Source organism: Oncorhynchus keta, chromosome 14 (assembly GCF_023373465.1).
Source record: "Oncorhynchus keta strain PuntledgeMale-10-30-2019 chromosome 14, Oket_V2, whole genome shotgun sequence".
Lineage (NCBI taxonomy): Eukaryota > Metazoa > Chordata > Actinopteri > Salmoniformes > Salmonidae > Oncorhynchus > Oncorhynchus keta.
In genome coordinates this window covers 75436794-75464442 of record NC_068434.1, presented here as the reverse complement: position 1 = coordinate 75464442, position 27649 = coordinate 75436794, and the positions used below count along the sequence as shown (strand labels likewise).

At 45.8% G+C, this 27649-nt stretch overlaps 1 protein-coding gene and 1 long non-coding RNA gene across 14 annotated transcripts in view; both read right to left on the bottom strand.

The window, feature by feature from the left end:
• Positions 1-778: 778 nt before the first annotated feature.
• The window catches only part of rras2 (RAS related 2), a 46677-nt gene continuing 19806 nt past the window's right edge, over positions 779-27649 (bottom strand). Inside the window, exons 2-6 of the mRNA XM_035756868.2 lie at positions 10506-10593; positions 10210-10312; positions 5928-6036; positions 4612-4730; positions 779-1774 (exon numbers count right to left, since the gene is read on the bottom strand). Of these exons, the coding sequence (XP_035612761.1) occupies positions 1687-1774; positions 4612-4730; positions 5928-6036; positions 10210-10312; positions 10506-10593 (507 nt within the window). The 3' untranslated portion in view covers positions 779-1686. The remainder of the gene's footprint in view (positions 1775-4611; positions 4731-5927; positions 6037-10209; positions 10313-10505; positions 10594-27649) is intronic.
• Positions 3583-4486, bottom strand: LOC127907370 (uncharacterized). 13 transcript variants are annotated; one of them, XR_008064280.1, is made up of 4 exons: positions 4342-4396; positions 3994-4038; positions 3890-3934; positions 3592-3664 (listed from the first exon to the last, which is right to left on the bottom strand). It is a non-coding gene; the product is annotated as an uncharacterized LOC127907370 (long non-coding RNA). The 13 variants fall into 13 exon arrangements; XR_008064281.1 differs by lacking the exon at positions 3890-3934 and adding an exon at positions 3755-3799; XR_008064279.1 differs by lacking the exons at positions 3890-3934; positions 3994-4038 and adding exons at positions 3755-3799; positions 3845-3889.

The following is a 27649-nucleotide window of genomic DNA, read 5'->3' as shown; positions in this document are numbered from 1 at the left end:
GTCAAGAACAAATGTAGGCCTAGTCTTCTTCAGTTCAAAACCAGCTAAGGGAATTATACATTCCTCTTTACATATACACACTGCTGTGCTGTGAGAGCATATTCACTTAAAAACATATAAAAATACTTGTCAACTAGTTTGATAAGAAAATAATGTATAAAAGTATAAAGTAAAAACATTTAATCAAGTCCATCAAATAATCACTTTCATGTTTCTTTTTGTCTTATATTACATGATGATATAACAACACTACAATAGTTCATTGGTTTCTATTAAGCAGAAATACAGATCATATTGAAAAGGATGACAAGACAACAGAATGTGTGAATTGTCTTGATGTTAACTTTAAAGGTGAGAGGTCAGGTGATGTAATGGCAATGATGTAACCTCCATGTGACTGTGGGAGTCATGGAAACAGTTCCAAACTGGCCCAGAGTCACACCAATAACCTTGGAGGACATGAACACATCTCCAAGAATAATTGAAGGCAGTGTGTAACAAACCACCATGTCATTGAAATGAAGTTACAGTTTGTTTATATGAGTGAGCTTCAACAGCTCAATACCTCTGTCTACTTGAAGTAATACCTACGTTCCAAAAGAGAGCCAAATAGATGGTACAAAAATCAATGTTCCAACTGAGAGGGATTGATTTGAAAAGACATGTCAGAGAGGAACATTTCTGAAACTGCTCTGCTATTAAATTCATCATTACCAGTGAGGTACATAAATACTACCCATTGTCTCTTCTGCTCTGCTTGTCAAAGATTAAAAATATAAAGAGTTTAAAATGTTTAATTCTGATTAGGCCAACCTGACTCTGAGCTAGTCAACAACAACAGGTAAGAGTCAGAGAAGAGTTGTACAACTAAATAAATAAAACAGGTTTGATATCATGTTATTAGAAGCCTAAAGTCTATGAACCTTACAATGCAAATACAGTAAACATTCCATATTTGGCCAGTGAGATGAGTGCAGAATCCATAGACATAGAAATGGATCCGCTGACGACGCTGGAAAGTTAAGTTGTCATAATAACTTTAGGGCTATCTAGGTTTATACTGTACAGTGTACATACTTGTATACATGTTATGTTCATAGAAGTCAAACCAAACTCATCAACCTTACACGCTGTACTGTGGCGATTTAATAAGTCATTACAAATGCGCTTTCAAAATCACAACAAATGTCACTTATGTACAGTAGCGGATGAGCACATGGAAGTAAAAACGGATATGACATGACATACACAGAGCTTCATAAGATCACTGCTCTATTCTGATGAGAAACTGGTAACTAGTAAACCTCTCATTGACATTCTGGATATATATATTTCTCATTCAATCTCGGCAAAAAGTACAAATGTCACTGCAAGGCAAGAAAAAGTCCTTCAGAATACAAAAAATGATATTGTTTAGCTGATTTAAGAGGCAATGTTTAGTGTTAGGACTTTCTCATGTGAATTGGATTATTGTTGAAGGTCAAAAGGAGTTTAACATTTGGCGTTGCCAGTTTCTTCTAGAAGTGAAGTCTGGGGGCGGGCAGTTCCTGGTTGCTACCACAGGAACCTCTGTTGAAGTCATGCACGTGGAGAAGGCAGCACTCAGTCATCCATACAAGATGTCATGTCAGGCAGGAGGCGGGGACTGGTGACAGCAGCTGGGTGACTGACAGTGATAAGGCCCACTCAGACGATCACACAATGGCAGCCACTCTTGTCCTTTTCTTTCCGCGTGGGTTCTGGCGAGGGCGGGCATTCCTGTTCCTGGAATTTCCTGAGAGGAGAAAGTGCATTATTACGTTATGAGTAAGCAGAGAAAGATGGATTCTAACAAAATAATCTGACTCATTCAAGCAACAATTGTTTTGTTCTGGCTTTGAGTGTAGATGGGATCCCATCCTTTAGTTGTCTTCATAGAAATGGTATTCCTTTCCTTCTACAGATATATCATTGACATTAGGGCATTCTCACATATGAAATTCGGTACCCTGGTTCAGATTCCTGGAGCGTTTGTGAGAATTCCACAGATTAAGTTTTGATTTCACAAGACCTGAAAATAACAGTTTCAGGGTGCAATTAGCAAGACGCACATTCTACATCATTGTTTTCCAACCCTGGTCCTCCACATTTTTATTGTAACCCTGGACAAGCACACCTGATTTAACTTGTTAACTAATCATCAAGCCCTCAATGAGTTGAATGAGGTGTGTTTGTCCGGGTCTACAATGAAATGTAATGTTGGGAGTACTGGAGGACCAGGGTTGGGAAACACTGTTGTACATGATGTTAGCAAGCTAGCTTGTCCACATGGGCAAAAAAGTTCCACGCGTCTCACACTGCCACGTAAATGCTTGGTACTCTAGTCCTAGATCTTGAACCCACTACTCACGCAGGACAAGGATTTGTTTCAGCTAGGGTTCGTTTATGTTTTAAACATGCTTCTGTCACACCCTAATCTGTTTCCCCTGTCCTCGTTATTGTCTCCACCTCCTCCAGGTGTCACTTGTTTTCCCCAGTGTATTTATCCCTGTGTTTCCTGTCTCTCTGGGCCAGTTCGTTTTGTATGTCTTTCAAGTCAACTAGCATGTTTTCCTGTACTCCTGCTTCTATTCTCTTTTTGCGAGTCCTCCTGGTTTTTGACCATTGCCTGTTTTCTGAACTCCGTACCCACCTGCCTGACGATTCTGCCTGCCCTGACCTCGAGCCTGCCTGCCACTCTGTACCTCCTGGACTTTGAACTGGTTTTGACCTTTTGCCTGTCCATGACCATTCTCTTGCCTACCCCTTTTGGATTGATTAATAAATATCAAAGTTTCAAACCATCTGCCTCCAGTGTCTGCATCTGGGTCTCGCCTTGTGCCATTATAGCTCAGATCAGGGTACCAAATGGTCCAGATCGTAAAGGGATATGTGAAAGTGACATTCCATGTGGAAGTATTGCATAAAAGCACCCTTCAAATGTACTTGAGAAAGACAGACTAGTGCCAGTGAAGGAACAAAAGCTGAAACTACTTCTTTCCCTCAACCCATTGCCACTGTATTCAGGGAGGTATAGTGGGGTTGTGGTGCCCCCTACAGTCAGTAATGAATCCACCCACCTGATTACTCTAACCAACTCTACAGTCAGTAATGAATCCACCCACCTGATTACTCTAACCAACTCTACAGTCAGTAATGAATCCACCCACCTGATTACTCTAACCAACTCTAAAGTCAGTAATGAATCCACCCACCTGATTACTCTAACCAACTCTACAGTCAGTAATGAATCCACCCACCTGATTACCCTAACCAACTCTACAGTCAGTAATGAATCCACCCACATGATTACTCTAACCAACTCTACAGTCAGTAATGAATCCACCCACCTGATTACTCTAATAAACTCTAGTCAGTAATGAATCCACCCACCTGATTACTCTAACCAACTCTCCAGTCAGTATTGAATCCACCCACCTGTTACCTAATGTCAGTATCCACCCACCTGATTACTCTAATAAACTCTACAGTCAGTAATGAATCCACCCACCTGATTACTCTAACCAACTCTACAGTCAGTAATGAATCCACCCACCTGATTACTCTAATAAACTCTACAGTCAGTAATGAATCCACCCACCTGATTACTCTAATAAACTCTACAGTCAGTAATGAATCCACCCACCTGATTACTCTAATAAACTCTACAGTCAGTAATGAATCCACCCACCTGATTACTCTAACCAACTCTACAGTCAGTAATGAATCCACCCACCTGATTACTCTAACCAACTCTACAGTCAGTAATGAATCCACCCACCTGATTACCCTAACCAACTCTACAGTCAGTAATGAATCCACCCACCTGATTACTCTAACCAACTCTACAGTCAGTAATGAATCCACCCACCTGATTACTCTAACCAACTCTACAGTCAGTAATGAATCCACCCACCTGATTACCCTAACCAACTAAACCCACTCTAACCAACAGTCAGTAATGAATCCACCCACCTGATTACTCTAACCAACTCTACAGTCAGTAATGAATCCACCCACCTGATTACTCTAACCAACTCTCCAGTCAGTAATCCACCCACCTGATCCTAACCAACTCTCCAGTATTGAATCCACCCACCTATTACCCTAACCAACTCTACAGTCAGTAATGAATCCACCCACCTGATTACTCTAACCAACTCTACAGTCAGTAATGAATCCACCCACCTGATTACTCTAATAAACTCTACAGTCAGTAATGAATCCACCCACCTGATTACTCTAACCAACTCTCCAGTCAGTATTGAATCCACCCACCTGATTACCCTAATAAACTCTACAGTCAGTAATGAATCCACCCACCTGATTACTCTAATAAACTCTACAGTCAGTAATGAATCCACCCACCTGATTACTCTAACCAACTCTACAGTCAGTAATGAATCCACCCACCTGATTACTCTAATAAACTCTACAGTCAGTAATGAATCCACCCACCTGATTACTCTAACCAACTCTCCAGTCAGTATTGAATCCACCCACCTGATTACCCTAACCAACTCTACAATCAGTAATGAATCCACCCACCTGATTACTCTAACCAACTCTACAGTCCGTAATGAATCCACCCACCTGATTACTCTAACCAGCTCCTGGAAAGCCTGGTCTACATTCATACGGATTTTGGCTGAGGCCTCCATATACGTCACCTTGAGCTGTCTGGCCAGCTGCTGGCCCTCCTCCTGGGTCACCTGAAGGGACGAAACAGGTACAGGGATATATCTTAGATAAATAGCAAGTGCTATTTTGCATCACCCTGTGCCCTATCTGGGTGAAGATTTCACTTTAGGACCAATTGAACGGTGTCAAATGATCAAACTCTGCCCACCAGTCGATGCAAAACAAACGCGTCCATACATTTTATCACACAGTCACAGAGAGAGCGAGAACCACCCTCTAACACATGACCATTGACAAAACACAAGAATCAGGAAACTGGTGACATCTGCTGGTGAGGTTGAGAAACATGGGTCAGAGGGTTCACAGCCAAGAGTGGGTCACTATGAAATGTGTAAACAATACAGCAAATGTATCACATTACATTTTACATTCAAACAGCACCTGATTTCTATGTGCTTAGCTAGAATATTTTTGCTTCTGGTCCATCTTAAACTATTACGACAAGATTAGAGACCAGGGCCCGTATACACAAAGCGTCTCTGTGTAGGAGTGCAGATCTAGGATTAGTTTAGCCTTTTAGTTCATAATAAATAAGATTTTATGGACAGATCCTAGATTAGCTCTCCTACTCTAAGACACTTTGTGGATACTGGCCCAGACCTCATTGCAAAATCATTTATTCTACCGTCCTAAAACAGCTGAACCCATTGAGTTGCCAGTAATGGGTAGAACTGAATCATACTCCTTAACCAATATGTTAAAGCCCACATTTAGACTACTTCATTTGGATGAATCATATTGAGTTATCAATTCTAACAGAGGCCCACATTATATTCAGTCAATAAAAATAATTATAACAGTAATTGATGTGATAAATGCATTTATATTTGCTCAGAAGAGAGAATGTGTTTTATTCCAGCAGGTGACAGTGTGGAGTCATGTGGGAAAGTAAACTGCAGCTGAAAGCCAATGAAGGCCACGGAATGAGCCCTCTCCTTTTCATACCCTTCCTCCCTCCTCTTTTCGTCTGTCCCACAATGTTTTTGTTGGTCATCTTCTCTTTCTTTCTTTTCCTCACTCCCTCTTTGGCTACCCAAATAGCTCCAGCCACCACCACCACTATCCATTTTCACATTTAAAAATATAAATCAATTAGAAATTACACATTTTTAAAGCTTGTTGCTTTATATTTACTTTCCTCACATCACCCTAACATGTATGTGTATTTGAGCTGAGGCCTCTGGGCCATTAGGATGACTGCTACTCACCTGTCTCTGAAGCTCCAGGTCTGCTTTATTGCCTACAAGGATCATGGGAAATTCATCCCGGTCTTTGACTCTGAGGATCTGTCTTTGAAATTTGTAGATTTCTTCAAAGCTGTGAAACATAAAGCACACAGCATCACTCGATGCCCCCAGTAAAGCTCAGACATAAAGATAAAGCTGGTGCCTCTGTGGACCTCCCAGGAATGTTGTCTCACAGCCACAAAAATGAATGGATTGGCGTCGCTATAAAAATTTACATTTAACATTTAAGTCATTTAGCAGACGCTCTTATCCAGAGCGACTTACAAATGGATCAAATCAAATCTTATTTGTCACATACACATGGTTAGCAGATGTTAATGCGAGTGTAGTGAAATGCTTGTGCTTCTAGTTCCGACAGTGCAGTAATATCTAACAAGTAATCAAACTATTCCCCAACAACAACCTAATACACACAAATCTAAAGGGGTGAATGAAAATATGTCCATATAAGTATATGGATGAGCGATGGCCCGAGCGGCATAGGCAAGGTGCAGTAGGTGGTATAAACACAGTATACACATGTGGTATGAGTAATGTAAGATATGTAAACATTATTTAGAGTGGCATTATTGAGAGTGGCATTGTATAAAGAAACTAGTGATCCATTTATTAAAGTTGCCAGTGATTGGGTCTCAAAGTAGGCAGCAGCCTCTCTGATTTAGTGATTGCAGTTTAGCAGTCTGATGGCCTTGAAATAGACGCTGTCTTTGAGTCTCTAGATCCCAGCTTTGATGCACCTGTACTGACCTCAAATTTCTTCAGACTCCTGAGGTTGAAGAGGCGCTGTTGTGCCTTCTTCACCACACTGTATGTGTGGGTGGACCATCTGAGTTTTTCTGTGATGTGTACGCCTAGGAACTTAAAACTTTCCACCTTCTCCACTGCTGTCCCATCGATGTGGATAGGGGGGTGCTCCCTCTTCTGCTTCCTGAAGTCCACAATCATCTTCTTTGTTTTTTTTGACATTGACTGAGAGGTTGTTTCCTGACACCACACTCCGAGTGCCCTCACCTCCTCCCTATAGGCTGTCTCGTCATTGTTGGTAATCAAGCCCACTACTGTTGTGTCGTCTGCAAACTTGATGATTGAGTTGGAGGTGTGCATGGCCACGTAGTTGTGGGTGAACAGGTAGTACAGGAGTACACACCCTTGTGGGGCCCCAGTGTTGAGGGTTAGCAAAATGGAGATGTTGTTTCATACCTTCACTGCCTGGGGGCGGCCCGTCAGAAAGTCCAGGACCCAATTGCACAGGGCAGTGTTGAGACCCAGGGCCTCCAGCTTGATGATGAGCTTGGAGGGTATTATGGTGTTGAATGCTGAGCTGTAGTCAATGAACATCATTCTTACATAGGTATTCCTTTTGTCCAGGTGGGATAGGGCAGTGTGCAGTGTGATGTCGATTGCGTAATCTGTGGACCTGTTGGGGCGGTATGCAAACTGAAGTGGGTCTAGAGTGGCCGGTAATGTGAAGGTGATATGATCCTTGACTAGTCTCTCAAAGCACTTCATGATGACAGAAGTGAGTGCTACGGGGCGGTAGTCATTTAGTTCAGTTATCTTTGCCTTCTTGGGTACAGGAACAATGATAGCCATCTTGAAGCATGTGGGGACAGCAGACTGGGTTAGGGAGCGATTGAATATGTCCATAAACACACTAGCCAGCTGGTCTGCGCATACTCTGAGGACGCGGCTAGGGATGCCGTCTGGGCGGGCCACCTTGCGAGGGTTAACACGTTTAAATGTTTCTTCACGTCAGCCACGGAGAAGGGGGGCACAGTCCTTGTTAGCTGGCCGCAACGGTGGCACTGTATTATCCCCAAAGCGGGCAAAGAAGGTGTTTAGTTTGTCTGAAAGCGTGACATCGGTGTCCGTGACGTGGTTTTCTTTTTGTAGTCCGTGATTTCCTGTAGACCCTGCCACGTACGTCTCGTGTCTGAGCAGTTGAATTGCGACTCCACCTTGTCCCTGTACTGGCATTTCGCTTGTTTGATTGCCTTGCGGAGGGAATAACTACACTGTTTATATTCAGTCATATTCCCAGACCTCTTTCCATGGTTAAATGCGGTGGATCGCGTTTTCAGTTTTGCGCAAATGCCGCCATCCATCCACGGTTTCTGGTTAGGGTAGGTTTTAATAGTCACAGCGGGTACAACATCTCCAATGCACTTATTTATAAACGCACTCACCGAGTCAGCGTATAGGTCGATGTAGTTCTCTGGGGCTGACCGGAACATATGTGTGTGATCAAAACAACCTTGAAGCGTGGCTGGTCGGACCAGCCGATGAATGGTAATAGTCACTGGTACATCCTGTTTGAGTTTCTGCCTATATGACGGTAGGAGCAAGATGGCGTCTAGGTCGGATTTGCCGAAGGGAGGGCGGGGGAGGGCTTTGTATGCATCGCGGAAGTTAGAGTAGCAGTGGTCGAGGGTCTTGCTCATGCGTGTATTGCAATCAATATGCTGGTGGAATTTAAGTAGCCTTGTTCTCAAATTTGCTTTGTTAAAATCACAAACTACAATAAATGCAGTCTCAGGATATATGGTTTCCAGTTTGCATATAGTCCAGTGAAGTTCCTTGATGGCAGTCATGGTGTCTGCTTAATGTGGAATGTACACAGCTGTGACTATAACTGATGAGAATTCTCTTAGTAGGTAAAATGGCCTGCAATTGATTGTAAGGAAATCTAGATCGGGTGAGCAGAATGACTCGAGTTCCTGTATGTTGTTATGATTACACCATGAGACGCTAATCATGAAGCATACACCCCCACCCTTCCTCTTCCCAGTGAGGGGTTTATCTCTGTCGTTGCGATGCATGGAGAAGCCCAGTGGCGGAACCGATTCCCATAACATATGCAGAGAGAGCCATATTTCTGTGAAACAGAGAATGTTACAATCTCTGATGTCTCTCTGGAAGGTAACTCTTGCTTGAATTTCGTCTACCTTGTTGTCAAGAGACTGGACCTTGTCTGATAGTATACTCGGGAGGGGTGGGCGATGTGCACGTCTACGAAGTCTGACCAGTTGAGAGATTCGTATGCCCTTTCTGCGGCGCCATTGTTTTGGGTCGTCTTCTGGAATTTGATCCATTGTCCCGGGTGGTTATCGTATTCCTGGTCGTAATGTTGGTAAGTTGACGTTGCTCTTATATCCAATCGTTCCTCCCGACTGTATGTAATAAAACGTAAGATTTCCTGGGGTAACAATGGAAGATATAATACATTTAAAAAAACAAAATACTGCATAGTTTCCTAAGAACTCTAAGTGAGTCAGCGCCATCATTTGGGAATCAGACAGGGTGGGTGAAGGGTGTAGGGAGGTACTCCAGAGCAGACAGAGAAGTCAATGAACTCCTGTGGTACTGCATGCTTCAATGTTCCAGAAATGTTTGCATGAGCATTGCAGTAAAGCCTTGGTGACCTTGTGAGCAGCCTCAGCACAGGCTTGCCTGCCTTCCATTGACCAGGGAGGGGTAGCCCTAAGCAGGTCTGTCCCTTTAACCAGAGCTTTGCTCCCCGTTGACTTGAAAGGCTTTTAGTGTAATACAAATATCATGCCAAGTAACTGTTTGAACCAAACCGCATACATAGAAATATCCCCCAGAGATAAAGGGAAACAGAATGTAACCACAAACCCAGGAGTGTGTTCTAGTGAATGACTGCCGGCGGGCAGCTTGGCGAGCACATAGTAAATCTGGAGAGCCTTGACTAACGTAAATGGAGGAAGGAAAGACTGTTTACAGCAGGGAGAGAGGGGACTCTGAGGGGTGGGTTGAGACACCACCATCACATTGCTGCACAGGGACCAGAGGGGTGACAAGGGCCCAAGACTGCCGACCACAGCACTACAGGACAGCACATATAGAGGGGATTCATTCATTCTCATGCAGGTGATTTAATGCAGGGTTTTTACACAGAAAAACAAAGCCTGTAAAGAGGTGGATGTTGAAAGAGAGGTATATGAGCAGAGGAGAACAAAAGAGAATGACGACACAGGTTGGCGAGAACGGACGTGTGGGAGAACAAGAGCCTGAGTGAGAGAGATGTATGTGTTTAGCATGAGAAGAGAGAGGAGCAGGCAGACAGAGGGAGAAAGAGAGAGACAGACAGAGAAGCACAGACGAAGATAGGCGCAGATAGAGAGACGCGCAGAGAGAGTGAGAGAGAGAAAAGCGCAAACAGAGATTGGTGCAGACAGAGAGAGGCAGCGTGGGGGCGACACGTGACTGGGTTGTCACTCACCTTCCTCTGTCAGTGACTGAGAAGACAAGCAGGAAGCCCTCCCCTGTCCTCATGTATTGTTCTCTCATGGCTCCAAACTCTTCCTGTCCGGCCGTGTCCAGGACTAACAAACACAGGGACAGACACGTTAGACACACACACACACAGTAGCACCTCTCCTGAAAAAGGTACTGTACAAAACTAAACCCTCCAAGATAAGAACAGTAATCTCCTGTGAAGGCTGGTATTTCTCAATGAACATTAGTGCTGTGGTCAGATTTCTCCTGTTTGTTTACAGGCTGAGGGTCTATACTTACTGTCAAGCCGGGCCGCCCTCTCGTCAATGACACACTGCTTCGTATACGAGTCTTCAATCGTGGGATCATAGTCAGTGACAAAGTAGGACTGGAGAGAGAAAGAGGGAGAGTGAACATGGTGTACAGTAAGGACTGAGGAGACATACAGCAGAGAAGGCAGTGAGATAAACAACTGGCTATGGCTCGGTCTTCTAGAGAGTAAACACTCCATCCATTTTTGTTGTTCAGTAACTCGTTGACCTCTACACTACTATGCAGCATGCAGGAGGTAAACACATAATCCTGACCCATGTGTTGTGAAAGCCAGGGTAAATACGGACTCACATAACCACTCCACTGTTTCTGAGGGCCACAGGAAAACGAGGTCATCTGGAGTATTCATGACCAAAACACTGCTAATGTCACTGGCACTTCTGTCGTCACCATTCCAACAATGACACTAATTAGCCATCTTCCAGAGGCTGGTAATGAAGCAGTGACTGGGACTGCCTGTATGTCTACAATGTGAGCAGGATGCTCGGAGTAGGTTGAGACAGAGCGTGAAGCAGTGACTGGGACTGCCTGTCTGTCTACAATGTGAGCAGGATGCTCGGAGTAGGTTGAGACAGAGCTTGAAGCAGTGACTGGGACTGCCTGTCTGTCTACAATGTGAGCAGGATGCTCAGAGTAGGTTGAGACAGAGCTTGAAGCAGTGACTGGGACTGCCTGTCTGTCTACAATGTGAGCAGGATGCTCGGAGTAGGTTGAGACAGAGCGTGAAGCAGTGACTGGGACTGCCTGTCTGTCTACAATGTGAGCAGGATGCTCGGAGTAGGTTGAGACAGAGCTTGAAGCAGTGACTGGGACTGCCTGTCTGTCTACAATGTGAGCAGGATGCTCAGTAGGTAGGTTGAGACAGAGCGTGAAGCAGTGACTGGGACTGCCTGTCTGTCTACAATGTGAGCAGGATGCTCGGAGTAGGTTGAGACAGAGCTTGAAGCAGTGACTGGGACTGCCTGTCTGTCTGCAATGTTTTGTAGCAGGATGCTCGGACTAGGTTGAGACAGAGCTTGACAGCTGGGACTGCCTGTCTGTCTACAAAGCAGGATGTCCTATAGCAGTGACTGGACTGCGTCTGTCTACAATGTGACAGGATGCACAGGACAGAGCGTAAAAATAAATGGGACTCTGTCTACATTTGAGTGCTCATTTTGAGACAGAGCTCTAAGTGACTAGAAAATGCAGGAGACAGAGCTTGGGTTACTGCCTGTCTGTCTCAAGGATGCAATGTGACAGGATGCTTCACTTAGTAGGCTCAGGGTGAAGCAGTGACTGGGACTGCCTGTCTGTTACAATGTGAGCAGGATGCTTAGACGCTAGGTTACCATGATTAAAACAGTCTGGGACTGCCTGTCTGTTCCAATGCAGGATGCTCGGAGTAGGTTGAATGCTCAAGTAGGTTGAGACATCTGACTGGGACTCCTGTTGTCTAAATGTGAGCAGGATGCTCTGGTAGTGGAGACAGAGCTTGAAGCAGTGACAGTGTCTGTCTATGTGATTCAGGCACATGACTGGGACACCTGTTTGACTGTTAAGATAGCATTGTCTGAGAGTTAATCAGAGCTTGAAGCAGTGACTGGGACTGCCTGTTTGACTGTTAAATGTGAGCAGGATGCTCGCCTGTCTGTCTAGTAGGATTAGACAGAGCTTGAAGCAGTGACTGGGACTGCCTGTCTGTCTCAATGTGAAGGATGCTCTTTCTTGAGACAGACTCCAAGCAGTGACTGGGACTGCCTGTCTCACATGCATTATTTCATACAGGATGCTCTTTTCTCGACATATTTCTCTGTTGAAACAGTGACTGGGACTGCCTGTCTGTCTACAATGTGAGCAGGATGCTCACCCAGGCTTGAGACCTTCAGTGACTGGGACTGCCTGTCTGTCTACAATGTGAGCAGGATGCTTCCTCTCTCCCCATGAGACAGAGCTCAGTGACTGGGACTGCCTGTCTCCCCGTCTCTCAGGATGCTCTCTCTGACAGAGTCTGACTCCCTCTGTCTCCCTCGTGGTTTGAAGCAGTGACTGGGACCCTCTCTGTCTGTGAGCCCGATGCCTCTCCCTCTCTCCCCGTGAGCAGGATGCTCCCAGAGCTCTGGGACTGCCTGTCCTGTCTCTCAGGATGCTCTGGAGACTGAAGCAGTGACTGGGACTCCTGTCTGTCCATGTGCCTCAGGATCTCACAGAGCTTGAAGCAGTGACTACTCCTGTCTGTTCTCCCAGTAATGAGCAGGATGCTCGGAGTAGGTTGAGACAGAGCTTGACTGGGACTGCCTGTCTGTCTACAATGTGAGCAGGATGCTCTAATCTCTTTGACAGGAGCACTGCCTGTCTGTCTACAATGTGAGCAGGATCCCCGTGCCTCTCCCTGTCTCCCCAGTGCCTTGCTCAATGTGAGCAGGATGCTCAGGCCTCTCTCCCCAGACAGAGCTTGATGCCTCTTCTCTCCCCATGGATCTCCCTCTCTCCCTGCCTCTCCCTTCTCCCCTGCCTCTCCCTCTCTCCCAACATGCTCTTAAACCTCTTACCCATGCCTTAAAACAGTCTAAGTTTGTTCCAATGCATGAATCATCTTTCCATTTTAAATAAATGATTGTGACAGGAGTGGATCTAATCTGGTAGTGGATTAAATCAGTGTATGTGTATTGATTCATGGCACATGGCCACCTGTTTGACTGTTAAGATATGCATTGTCTTTTTCAGTTAATCCACCGATGCAGATGGAAATATACTGCCTTCTCTCCCTCAATAAACCCCTCTTTCTTACTACCAACTCCACACACTCTCCACCTCTCTCACATGCATTATTTCATACAAATACCCTTTTCTCGACATATTTCTCTGTTGCAAACATAAACACACCCCTTCCCATACTATCTGTCTCTCCCTCACCCAAGCTTGTTCCTTCTTTCTCCCCATGCCTCTTCCTCTCTCCCCATGCCTCTCCCTCTCTCCCCGTGTCTCTCCCTCTCTCCCCGTGTCTCTCCCTCTCTCCCCGTGTCCTCTCCCTCTCTCCCCGTGCCTCTCCCTCTCTCCCCGTGCCTCTCCCTCTCTCCCCGTGCCTCTCCCTCTCTCCCCGTGCCTCTCCCTCTCCCTCCCCCGTGCCTCTCCCTCTCTCCCCGTGCCTCTCCCTCTCTCCCCGTGCCTCTCCCTCTCTCCCCGTGCCTCTCCCTCTCTCCCCGTGCCTCTCCCTCTCTCCCCGTGCCTCTCCCTCTCTCCCCGTGCCTCTCCCTCTCTCCCCATGCCTCTCCCTCTCTCCCCATGCCTCTCCCTCTCTCCCCATGCCTCTCCCTCTCTCCCCATGCCTCTTCCTCTCTCCCCCATGCCTCTCCCCATGCCTCTCCCTCTCTCCCCATGCCTCTCCCTCTCTCCCCATGCCTCTCCCTCTCTCCCCATGCCTCTCCCTCTCTCCCCATGCCTCTCCCTCTCTCCCCATGCCTCTCCCTCTCTCCCCATGCCTCTCCCTCTCTCCCCATGCCTCTCCCTCTCCCCATGCCTCTCCCTCTCTCCCCATGCCTCTCCCTCTCTCCCCATGCCTCTCCCTCTCTCCCCATGCCTCTCCCTCTCTCCCAATGCCTCTCCCCATGCCTCTCCCTCTCTCCCCATGCCTCTCCCCATGCCTCTCCCTCTCTCCCCATGCCTCTCCCTCTCCCCATGCCTCTCCCTCTCTCCCCATGCCTCTCCCTCTCTCCCCATGCCTCTCCCTCTCTCCCCATGCCTCTCCCTCTCTCCCTATGCCTCTCCCTCTCTCCCCATGCCTCTCCCCCTCTCCCAATGCCTCTCCCCATGCCTCTCCCTCTCTCCCCATGCCTCTCCCCATGCCTCTCCCCATGCCTCTCCCCATGCCTCTCCCCATGCCTCTCCCCATGCCTCTCCCCAGTCCTCTGTATGCGCTGCATGCATGCCGACATCACGTCCACTTGGCACTGTTCAATAATTCATCAGCGGTCCTGCGTATGTCTGCAGCCTGCTCCGCTGCTCTACTGCACTGCACTACTACATGACAATGCTGACCATGTGCCTGCAGAGAGAGAGAAAGAGAGAGAGAGAGAGAGAGAGAGAGAGAGCTCACACGCTCTTATTTTTAACCTCCAGAACTTGAGGTTCATGCTCTCCATTCTCCACAGCCTCAGCTATAACATCAGAGTCCCACTCTCTCTGTCTCCAAGAGCTCTACTCTCAGTGAGCCTGTTAACCAGCAGAGACGGACTGTTGCTCTGCCACTCTCTCTGTGCTAGTTCCCATGATTGATGAGGCTACAGTACAGTGAAGAGAGAGAGAGAGAGAGCGAAAGCGAGAGAGAATATATCCAGAAACATCGCTGGCTCTGTCCAGTAATATATGTGATGGATCTTCATATGGCTCATTGGGTACATCACCATTAGCTCCATATTCAACACAGGATGACTCCCACTGTGGGGTGGGTGACTAACTGGGACAACACAACCACAACAGCCTCCCAGGGTGGGAAGGAGCTTAGCTCACTGTTCTTCCCAGCACCATTCAGTCTTCACTGTATGTACAATTGTGTTTGTGCTATCATGCCAACTCCTTGTCATGCTTGGCTTAACAAGGACAGCAATTGAGTTGGCAAGAGCACAAACAGATCTGGGACCAGGCTACTGAACTTCTATTGTGCAGCCTCACACCACCGTCTCCATGACAACACTGGACAGCCATCACTGCACAGACAGCTGATCCTGTCCAGAGTCCAGAGTCCAGAGTCAGTCGCTCAATCTGCAGGGGATCTAAAGTCTGGTCTGCTTGCACCCCCCCCCCAACACACACACACACACACACACAGTGGACTCTCTTTGCACGGTGAAGTGTCCTGACCTTCAGTCGCACCTTAACACAGATGCCAGTGGGAACTGAAAAAAAAAAACACTCTGTTCAAACACTCCTGAAATGCAAATATTCTCCTCTCAAGTGAATTAACCAATTGCTGCAATGGTAGCGGAGCCTTTTTCATAGAATTACATTTCATTTGAATTAAAAGCAGCTCTGCAGCAGTAACTTGGAGAGCGGCTGAGGTTAAATCCCTCTTTAACAAAACAGAGTGCTCCTGTAGTCTGACAGAGTTCAGCCAACCCTTCCATAAATTACCTCTATTCCTGTGTGCACCAATTAGACAGCCTTAGACACATCCATATGAGCACCAGTGTGTGTGTGTATGTGTGTGTATAGTGTAGAGCAGAGAATAGAGCATGGTGTAGAGTAAAGTAGAGTGGAGCAGTATAGAGCAGAGTACAGCGTAGAGTATAGAGTAGAGCAGAGTATAGAGCAGAGTATAAAGTAGAGCAGAGTATAGAGTAGAGTATAGGGTATAGCGTAGAGTATAGAGTAGAGCAGAGTATAGAGTAGAGTATGGGGTATAGCGTAGAGTATAGTGTAGAGCAGAGAATAGAGCATGGTGTAGAGTAAAGTAGAGTGGAGCAGTATAGAGCAGAGTACAGAGTAGAGTATAGGGTATAGAGTAGAGCAGAGAATAGAGCATGGTGTAGAGTAAAGTAGAGTGGAGCAGTATAGAGCAGAGTACAGAGTAGAGTATAGGGTATAGAGTAGAGCAGAGAATAGAGCATGGTGTAGAGTAAAGTAGAGTGGAGCAGTATAGAGCAGAGTACAGAGTAGAGTATAGGGTATAGAGTAGAGCAGAGAATAGAGCATGGTGTAGAGTAAAGTAGAGTGGAGCAGTATAGAGCAGAGTACAGAGTAGAGTATAGGGTATAGAGTAGAGCAGAGAATAGTGCATGGTGTAGAATAAAGTAGAGTGGAGCAGTATAGAGCCGAGTACAGAGTATAGGGTATAGAGTAGAGCAGAGAATAGAGCATGGTGTAGAGTAAAGTGGAGTGGAGCAGTATAGAGCAGAGTACAGAGTATAGAGTAGAGCAGAGACTAGAGCATGGTGTAGAGTAAAGTGGAGTGGAGCAGTATAGAGCAGAGTACAGAGTATAGGGTATAGAGTAGAGCAGAGAATAGGGCATGGTGTAGAGTAAAGTAGAGTGGAGCAGTATAGAGCAGAGTACAGAGTAGAGTATAGGGTATAGAGTAGAGCAGAGAATAGAGCATGGTGTAGAGTAAAGTAGAGTGGAGCAGAGTACAGAGTATAGAGTAGAGCAGAGAATAGAGCATGGTGTAGAGTAAAGTGGAGTGGAGCAGTATAGAGCAGAGTACAGAGCAGAGTATAGGGTATAGAGTAGAGCAGAGAATAGAGCATGGTGTAGAGTAAAGTAGAGTGGAGCAGAGTACAGAGTATAGAGTAGAGCAGAGAATAGAGCATGGTGTAGAGTAAAGTGGAGTGGAGCTGTATAGAGCAGAGTACAGAGTAGAGTATAGAGCAGAGTATAAAGTAGAGCAGAGTATAGAGTAGAGTATAGAGTAGAGTATAGAGTAGAGCAGAGTATAGAGCAGAGTATAAACTAGAGCAGAGTATAGAGCATGGTGTAGAGTAAAGTGGAGTGGAGCAGTATAGAGCAGAGTATAGAGTAGAGTATAGAGTAGAGTATAGAGTAGAGCAGAGTATAGAGCAGAGTATAAACTAGAGCAGAGTATAGAGTAGAGTATAGGGTATAGAGTAGAGTATAGAGTAGAGCAGAGTATAGAGCAGAGTATAGAGTAGAGCAGAGAATAGAGCATGGTGTAGAGTAAAGTGGAGTGGAGTAGTATAGAGCAGAGTACAGAGTAGAGTATAGGGTATAGAGTAGAGCAGAGAATAGAGCATGGTGTAGAGTAAAGTAGAGTGGAGCAGTATAGAGCAGAGTACAGAGTAGAGTATAGGGTATAGAGTAGAGCAGAGAATAGTGCATGGTGTAAAGTAAAGTAGAGTGGAGCAGTATAGAGCCGAGTACAGAGTATAGGGTATAGAGTAGAGCAGAGAATAGAGCATGGTGTAGAGTAAAGTGGAGTGGAGCAGTATAGAGCAGAGTACAGAGTATAGAGTAGAGCAGAGAATAAAGCATGGTGTAGAGTAAAGTGGAGTGGAGCAGTATAGAGCAGAGTACAGAGTAGAGTATAGGGTATAGAGTAGAGCAGAGAATAGAGCATGGTGTAGAGTAAAGTAGAGTGGAGCAGTATAGAGCAGAGTACAGAGTAGAGTATAGGGTATAGAGTAGAGCAGAGAATAGAGCATGGTGTAGAGTAAAGTAGAGTGGAGCAGTATAGAGCAGAGTACAGAGTAGAGTATAGGGTATAGAGTAGAGTAGAGTATAGAGCAGATTATAAAGTAGAGTATGGAGTAGTGCAGAGTATAGAGCAGAGTACAGAGTATAGGATATAGAGTAGAGCAGAGAATAGAGCATGGTGTAGAGTAAAGTAGAGTGGAGCAGTATAGAGCAGAGTACAGAGTATAGGGTACAGAGTAGAGAGTAGAACAGAGTATAGAGCAGAGTATAAAGTAGAGCAGAGTATAGAGTAGTGCAGAGTATATAACAGAGTATAGGGAGAGTAGAGTATAGAGTAGAACAGAGAATAGAGTCGAGTATAGAGCAGAGTGTAGAGTATATGGTAGAGCAGAGTATAGAGTAGAGCAGTGTATATAGTAGAACAGAGTAGAACATAGTATAGAGTATATAGTAGAATATAGAGTAGAGCGGTGTAGTATAGAGTAGAGTAGAGCAGAGTAGAGTAGAGCAGAGCAAAGAGCAGTGTATAAAGTAGAGCAGAGTATCGAGCAGAGTATAACATTTGATTTGAGTATATAGTAGAGCATAGAGTATATACAGTTGAAGTCGGAAGTTTAAACTCAGTTTTTCACAATTCCTGACATTTAATCCTAGTAAAAATGTCCTGTCTTATGTCATTTAGGATCACCACTTTGTCTTAAGAATGTGAAATGTCAGAATAATAGTAGAGAGAATGATTTATTTCAGCTTTTTAATTCATTCATCACATTCCCAGTGGATCAGAAGTTTACATACACTCAATTAGTATTTCGTAGCATTGCCTTTAAATTGTTTAACATGGGTCAAACGTTTCGGGTAGCCCTCCACAAGCTTCGCACAATAAATTGGGTGAATTTTGACCCATTCCTCCTGACAGAGCTGGTGTAACTGAGTCAGGTTTGTAGGCCTCCTTGCTCACACACGCTTTTCCAGTTCTGCCCACACATTTTCTATAGGATTGAGGTCAGGGCTTTGTGATGGCCACTCCAATACCTTGACTTTGTTGTACTTAAGCCATTTTGCCACAACTTTGGAAGACCTACTTGGGGTCATTGTCAATTTGGTAGACCCATTTGCGACCAAGCTTTAACTTCCTGACTGATGTTGCTTCAAAATATCCACATAATTTCCCTCCCTCATGATGCCATCTATTTTGTGAAGTGCACCAGGCCCTCCTGCAGCAAAGCACCCCCACAACATGATGCTTGCCAACCCCGTGTTTCATGGTTGGGATGGTGTTCTTCGGCTTGCAAGCCTCCCCCTTTTTCCTCCAAACATAAAAATGGTCATTATGGCCAAACAATTCTATTTTTGTTTCATCAGACCAGAGGACATTTCTCCAAAAAGTACCATCTTTGTCCCCATGTGCAGTTGCAAACCTTAGTCTGGCTTTTTTATGGCGGTTTTGGAGCAGTGGCTTCTTCCTTGCTGAGCGGTCTTTCAGGTTATGTCGATATAGGACTCGTTTAACTGTGTATATAGATACTTTTCTACCTGTTTCCTCCAGCATCTTCACAAGGTCCTTTGCTGTTGTTCTGGGATTGATTTTCTCTTTTCGCGTTTATCTCTAGGAGACAGAACACCTCTCCTTCCTGAGCGGTATGATGGCTGCGAGGTCCCATGGTGTTTATGGTTGCGTACTATTGTTTGTACAGATGAACGTGGTACCTTCAGGCGTTTGGAAATTGCTCACAAGGATGAACCAGACTTGTGGAGGTCTAAAATGTATTTTCTGACATCTTGGCTGATTTCTTTTGATTTTTCCATGATGTCAAGCAAAGAGGCACTGAGTTTGAAGGTAGGCCTTGAAATACATCCACAGGTACACCTCCAATTGACTCAAATGATGTCAAATAGCCTATCTGGAATTTTCCAAATTTTTAAAGGCACAGTAACGTAGTCTATGTAAACTTCTGACCCACTGGAATTGTGATACAATGAATTATAAGTGAACTAATCTGTCTGTAAACAATTGTTGGGAAAAGGACTTGTGTCATGTCATGCACAAAGTAGATGTCCTAACCAACTTGTTAACAAACTATAGTTTTGGCAAGAAATTTGTGGAGTGGTTGAAAAATTAGTTTTAATGACTCCAACCTTAGTGTATTTAAACTTCCGACTTCAACTGTAGTAGAGTATAGAGTAGAACAGTGTATAGAGTAGAGTATATAGTAGAGTGGTGTGTAGAGTAGAGTATAGAGTAGAGTAGAGTATAGAGCAGAGTATAGGGTATATAGTAGAGTTTAGAGTATAGAGTAGAGCATTGAGTATACAGTAGAGTATAGCAGTGTATAGAGTAGAGTAGATTATAGAGTAAAGTATAGAGCAGAGAAGAGTATAGAGTAGAGCAGAGTATACGGTAGAGCATAGCAAAGAAGAGCAGTGTATAGAGTAGAGTAGAGCAGAGTATAGAGCAGAGCAGAGTACAGAGTAGAGCAGGGTATAGAGCAGAGTAGAGCAGAGTATAGTGTAGAGCAGAGCCCAGAGTAGTGTAGAGCAGAGTATTGAGTAGAGTAGAGTGGAGTATAGCGTGGAGTGGAGTATAGAGTAGAGCAGAGAGCAGAGTAGAGCAGAGTAAAGAGTAGAGGGGTGTATTGAGTAGAGTAGAGTAAGGCATAGACCAGAGTAGAGCCGAGTATAGAGTAGAGTAGAGTGGAGTATAGAGTCGAGTGGAGCAGAGTATAGAGTAGAGTAGAGTGGTGCAGAACATCACTCATTCATATATCTTTATGTACATATTCTTTATCCCCTTACACTTGTGTCTATAAGGTAGTAGTTTTGGAATTGTTAGCTAGATTACTTGTTGGTTATTACTGCATTGTCGGAACTAGAAGCACAAGTATTTCGCTACGCTCGCATGAACATCTGCTAACCATGTGTATGTGACAAATCAAATTTGATTTGATTTGATTTGAGAACAGAGTATAGAGCAGAGCCCTCCACTCCACTCAGCCCCAGCCACTCAGCCAGAAGGAAGGAAACGAAACCTACACACCAGGGCAGCCGGCCCAGGCCAGCAAAGTCCTCTGATGTCACAGAGGAGATATTCCCCAAACCCCACCTACTCACCCACTGACTGACCCACCCACCCACCCACCCATCCACCCACCCACCGCCACACATTTCCACTGCTGCCTTTCAGCTCCACCACCCCACCCACTCCACACCATAACAACATTAGCTGTCTGTTCACCATGAAAAGAAGGTCAGTGGATCCTGTGTCTCTCTCAGCTGCAGCCTCTGTACTGATTTAGTTAGCCTACATTGTGCTGCAGCGCTGAGGAGTCGTCTCCCTAGTCGACAGCTGCTATACTAACCCTGTCTGTCTCTGACTCTCTGATAGACAATCTAACAGATCCTGTGTTACGACTGCTGGCTGACAGCTTCATCTCCACCAACGGGAAACAAGGATACGTGTAGGCGTGCAATAAACGCCATGCACCCACCATGCACCCACTTCCTCACCACACAAACAGCTTACCGTGCTATATATAGATACACTCCTTTCTATCTGAGACAGCCATCCCACTCGTTTGGGTAGCAGGAGTCTCACGTAGATTACCATTATAGCTGATCCAGCATAAGATAAACAGCCAGAACAGAGCTCAGCCATGGATTCACCAACCAGTTCTGTGGATGGAGGGAGGCCAGAGATTTCTCTCCAAAATACTCTAGGCGATTAATTAACAAAAACACACATTTTTGAGGAAAATGGTATGCCTGCCTACTGGATCATAATAAGTGGGACCACAGCAGGCTAAGAGGAAACGGCAGAGTTAATTGCCTTCCATACGTGCCCATAATGCCCTATGAAGATTCAGAGACCTTGACTTCCAAATCAAGAGCTTGAGCTTCTCTAATGAGAAAATGTAGATTAAATGGTAAGAAAACTTAGAAAAATGATGCAAATATCTGCAACTTTATAATATCCCCCAATCCCAATACAGCTCCCCTCTCAGCCAATTCTGGCCAATTCCAGCACCTGGTCGCACTGACACAGCGTTAGAGGGACACACACTATGGCTGGGCCCAAGGAAGGGTAGGACCAGGACTCTGTGGAGGAGAGGCCCAGTAAGGGGTAGGGGAGACAGGGTAGTAGGGGTAGGGTAGGACCAGGACACTGTGGAGGAGAGGTCCAGGAAGGGGTAGGGGAGACGGGGTAGTAGGGGTAGGGTAGGACCAGGACACTGTGGAGGAGAGGTCCAGTAAGAGGTAGGGGAGATGGGGTAGTAGGCGTAGGACCAGGACACAGTGGAGGAAAGGTCCAGTAAGGGGTAGGGGAGACGGGGTAGTAGGGTTGGACCAGGACACTGTGGAGGAGAAGTCCAGTAAGGGATAGGGGAGACGGGGTAGTAGGGGTAGGACCAGGACACTGTGGAGGAGAGCTCCAGTAAGGGGTAGGGGAGACGAGGTAGTAGGGGTAGGGTAGGACCAGGACACTGTGGAGGAGAGATCCAGTAAGCGGTAGGGGAGACAGGGTAGTAGGGGTAGGGTAGGACCAGGACACTGTGGAGGAGAGGTCCAGTAAGGGGTAGGGAAGATGGGGTAGTAGGGGTAGGGTAGGACTAGGACACTGTGGAGGAGAGGTCCAGTAAGGGGTAGGAGGGACAGGGTAGTAGGGGTCGGGTAGGACCAGGACACTGTGGAGGAGAGGTCCAGTAAGCGGTGGGGGAGACAGGGTAGTAGGGGTAGGGTAGGACCAGGACACTGTGGAGGAGAGGTCCAGTAAGGGGTAGGGGAGATAGTAGGGTTCCAGGTCCAAGTGCAGCCATTTCAATTAACAATACCATTAAACTCAGGCCAGACCACCTAGAGTAGACTCTAGAAATAACCACTGACAGGGTGGTACTTGGTCAACCCCCCAGTCCTGCCTGCCAACCCTTGATAAAGATGTATGGACCAGCCACCACCACAACTTTACCTTCATTTACAGTACCTGCACAACAGCAGTCAGCCATAACACAAATAACTGCTAATCGTACATGTTTTGGAAGTATGCAGGACTTGATGACTGCATACAAATACAGGTGATGAACTGAACTGCCTTTTCATGTGCATTGATTTATGGGAGAGTTGAACCAGTGCCTGCTCAAAGCAGATCCCAGTGAGGCCTGGCGCTTTAACTCCAGACCTGCTTAAGCCCTCTCATTTGTTTCTAGAAGTGCAGCAACAGAACTCCACCCTTGAAGTAGAGCTGTTCCAGGGATTTGCATAGTCAGGCTTTCCCTAGATTCTCCTTCATTCCCCAGCTTATCATGGATGTGAATGGCGAACTAGACTGGCCCATTATACTGGCTGTTATAGGGGTAGTCTACACTATCGTACTGGTCACTGCTTCCATTAGGGGTGTTAGGTACAGTCATGTTGAGAGTTCACTAGGATGAGAGCCACTAGCCACAGTTGGCCATTCAAAAAAATGGGCCCACAAACATCCAGCTTTGTTGTCTCTTTAGGGTCAAAGTCCATTGATAAGGTTGTGTGTGCAAAGCACATGGTGTACTTTTCAGAATATAGTCCATCTGAGTTCATCTTATCTCTGTCCCCACCAGAGTTTTTACACCGAGCCGTCCTCTAAAACTGCCTCACTTGTGGAACTGCTCAGAGTAAATAAACACCTGTGAACATTGAGTTTCATTTGTGTCAGTCAGGCAGCTGTAGACTTACACCACTCCCTTAGCCATCCCCTTCCTGTTCCCCTGCCCTCCCTTGTCCTACAGGGTTAACCTCTGCTGAACCTGGGGGACTGTCCAGGGGCCGAATGGCCTCCGGTAGCCGTCAGTAATCAGACATCACCCAGCACAAATAGCCACCATTAAGGGTTAACATGAAGCAGATGGGAGCGTAGGAGTTCTGCTTGTCCAATATTACCGTCTGCTCTACTCCATCCCTCTCCTCACCTTCATGTGTGACTTCATCCCACTGGAGAGTTCCAGCCAAGAACAATTTGTTGTGTGTGTGAGTAAGTGAGAGAAAGAGACGGAGAGAGGGAGAGTGAGCACGAGAGAGAAAGTGAAAGACCTCCACTTCCTGGGGAAAAACCCACTTGTCCCATGAGCTCATGCAAACCAGAAAGGTCAAATATTCAATAACTAATACACATGAAGAGGGAGAGCACAGCAGCACACAATGGGTCCACCGCCTTAAAAGGGCGCCAGGGACCTCACCCCTCAGGCTGCAGGAAGCCTCTATCTACTGTAAATGTTATTACACTGCTTCAATAAAAAAACATAAAGTTGAAATGTTTTAGGTGTACTGAAAACGCTTCTACTATTCCTCATAAATAATCACCACATCACATCTCACCACATTTGAGGTGGTGGCTAGGGCTTTAGCATCTGGAATTATTTCATCTGATTGAATTCTTCCTTGGTCTCAGTGAGCAGAAACTAGTGCCAATATCCAGCATTACCTGTTGTTTTATCATATCTCAAAACTCATATCTAACCCAACTGAGCAAAGAGAGGAAAGTTCCAGAATGATTCTGAACAAATGAAGCGAATGAAATGAATTGTCCACAACGCCCCCAGCCTGTCATCCTCCCAATGGCCAGATTAGAACAGATCCCCTGGCCCCTGCCTCTGCCAGGGCCTCTCATTCAGCAGCCCACGCCCAGGCCCCACCCCAGCAGAGGAGCCCCCCACCTCAGATACCAACATCTATTTAGCTCCCAAATAGATGTTCTCACTGCACTGGAGCCAGTTCCAGGGGAACGACTAGCTAACTGGCTCTCCATAGTTAGAGCCTTCTTCACCCCTGTGCTCAGGTCTCATACTGTGTACATATACAATTACACAGCAGCCCTCTGTCAGTCTACTGAGGCCTCTGCTCTGGTCTCACCCCACAAACAGCTCTGGACTGGATAATAGCGAGGTTACCATCAATTAGAGAATCATCTTAGATTAGCATCATTTAGAGTCTGAGAGGCTGAATGGCCTCCTCTGTGTCAAGACTAGGTCAGGTTGCCTGGGGGCTCTCTGGAACAGGAGTCATGACTTTCCACCAAACGGAAAAGAACACAGACACGCACAAACACACGCCACAGCAGTAGCAACGTTTCACCTCAAACACGAGACAGAGTAGCTTTATGGCATGAAACTACATGGGTAATAAAATCATATGTTCTGGCCTTGGTCTGAAAGTCCTATGTGGTCCTGGTACTGTACACCATAAAGAGCATAGCAACAAGGAGAGTGTTCCTGCTGAGTCTAAAGCAGGGAGGGAAATGTTGATCAAGTCCGCTGAGCCAACCAGGCGCTCCTCTGCCCTCCATGGCATTATAACTTCAATCGGCAGGCTAAATATCACTGTGTGCTGGACTTTCACTGCTTTTGAACCCACTCAAAGGGCGCCATCAAAGAGGAGCCAGTAAAAGGCCTTTCTTCCCCGTCTGGCCACCAGAGCTCAAAGCATTCAGAATCCACAGCCAACTTAACATGTTCACTGGGACCAGACCACACCACTACCTCATCTCTTTCTTAACCCCAGTTTCTGGTCATGTTTTCTCATCACAAGGCACCATTTTAGATACAGTAGAAAGCCACAGAGTTATTCGAGCAGTGTGCAGTAAAAAGCTGTGTGAACGAGCCTAGTTTCTGTTCCAGCAGGTCATGTGATGTTACCAATGTCCCCTTCCCCCCATTAAGCTAGCCTTAAGCCTAACCATTGTGGTGGTGTTGATGTAGCCTTCTCTGTGGCCTTCGGTAGTTTGTTATGAGGGGCAGAAAAAACAAATTGATATTTGTGAGTCTAACTTTCTCACTCATAATTATTCAGATTCATTCAGGACTATCTATAATCATGGTGGCATCCACATGAATGTAATAGTGTTTAGAAACATATTCTATTCTTCTTATACAATGAAACTAACGTGACACAATACATTATTTACCATTATTATAATTATAATAATCTGAAACACAACCAAAACAAACAGGAAATGCATCCAACATGTTTGTAGAGTCATAAGCTTGATGTAATCATTACGTGCTAGGAATATGGGACCAAATACTCAACTTGACTACTTTAATACACAAGTGGATTTGTCCCAATACTTTTATAAAAAGTGCTGTAATTTCTTAGCGGTTAACCTGATATGGATGAAAATACCCTCAAATTACAGTGGACAGTCTGCACTTTAACATGTATCATTTCAAATCCACAGTTCTGGAGTACAGAGCCAAAGCAACAACACATTGTCACTGTCCCAATCTTTTTAGAGCTCACTGTATGTGGTGGCTGAAACAAAGCACTAACAGAAAAGAGTGTGGTGATAGCTGGCTCTAAAGTTCCCACAGTAAGAGCGACTCAGCGAGAGATGGCCATGATGTGTTATTGTTGTCTCAATGAACAACCTGTGCCACAGTTCTGACACAGGTCTGGTATGGGATGAGGACACTAGGGAAAGGAAAGGGGGATACAACTGAATGCCTTCAACTGAAATGTGTCTTCCGCATTAAACCCAACCCCTCTGACTAGGCTTGTTTATTATGAGTGAGAGATGGGTACAGAGATTTGAGATGGGTACATAATACTGATAAGCCCTCATAAAGCTGCATCTGATAGGACAGAGGGTTGTTTTCCTACTACAGGAAGTAGGACAGTCTATGAGCTTACGGGTTGCTGTAGAAGAGATGCACAGAGAGTCAGGGGTCAGTTATGGCCAGTCAGCCATGTCGTGAGTAAAAACCATGACTGGGACCCAGGACAGGGCCTCTCCTGACCACCCCAGCTCAAACACACACCGCCCTGTGTCCTCCACCTAGCACCCAACCACCCACGTTGTTCTTATTCCACTTTCATTTACTAGTAGTAATATCAGGTATGACATGTATCCTACTTCACAGTACAGCTCCTGTTACAGATTCATCTCCCTCCATCTGCTGTAGTAGCGCTCCATGTATTTGCATTAGTGGTGTTTCTCCAGATGGTAAGCTTTGCAGAGGGTGATATGTCAGGAGGAATAAGGCTTCTCCTTGGCAGCGTGTGGGAAACGCAGCACCATTACCGTTTTAGGCCACCAGTCACACAACACAGACAGTGGAAATGTTATTACCTCAGCAGGCAGTTCCTCATAAATAAGAGCTAATGGACGTCACTCTCCTGCTCCCAGCCCCAAGGCCCAGGGCAGACAGACAGGCAGGCCTCCCCCACATAGACCTAGCCCAGCCGCCCACCGGCCTCATAAGCCCTTACGTAACAACATGATAAATATAGGTGATATATTTCACTTCCACAAACCGTTCCCGTTGAGGGAAGTGGATATGGCTTGAGCTAAATCAAACAAAGAAGTGAGGCCCTCAAGTCCCTTTTAGTCATGTTTAAATCCAGAAACAATTAGCTTGATTGGGCTGTTTGTTGTAGTAAGACAGCTAAGACTGTCTTACTCGGCCACTTTAAATTGCATCTGGAATCAGGTTGAGGGGAGGATAAAGGAACATGTTGCAGTTATACATACCAAACATTTATGAAACACACTTGTTAGACGGCTGTTGACTTGGTGTGAGCTTGCTTGTGCCAACTAAACATTCTCGTTAATTTGTGTTTATTGAGACAAACTGGTGCCGAGTACATATTAGGAGCCACAACCAGTGACCCTGTCTCTCTTAGCAGCCACAGAACAGCAGCTGAGCCTCCCACTAGTCCCCACTGCCATTTCTTTCTACCTACCCCTTGAAAACTGATTACAGATCAGCTATCTATATCCCATCTGGAACCTTAACCATTAACCTAAACCACAAGATAGGACCAGTTGTTAAGGGTATAATGAGGCCACATGCCTGCTCACCCACTGTCATCAGCACAGATGGGGAGTCATTCATGCTGCACTCCTCACCTGTTGAGAGGGGTTGATCCTTCCCTTCCCTTCCCTTCCCTTCTCTTCCCCCTTCCCTTCTCCCTTCTCCCTTCTCCCTTCCCCCTTCTCCCTTCCCCTTCCCTCTCTCCCCCTT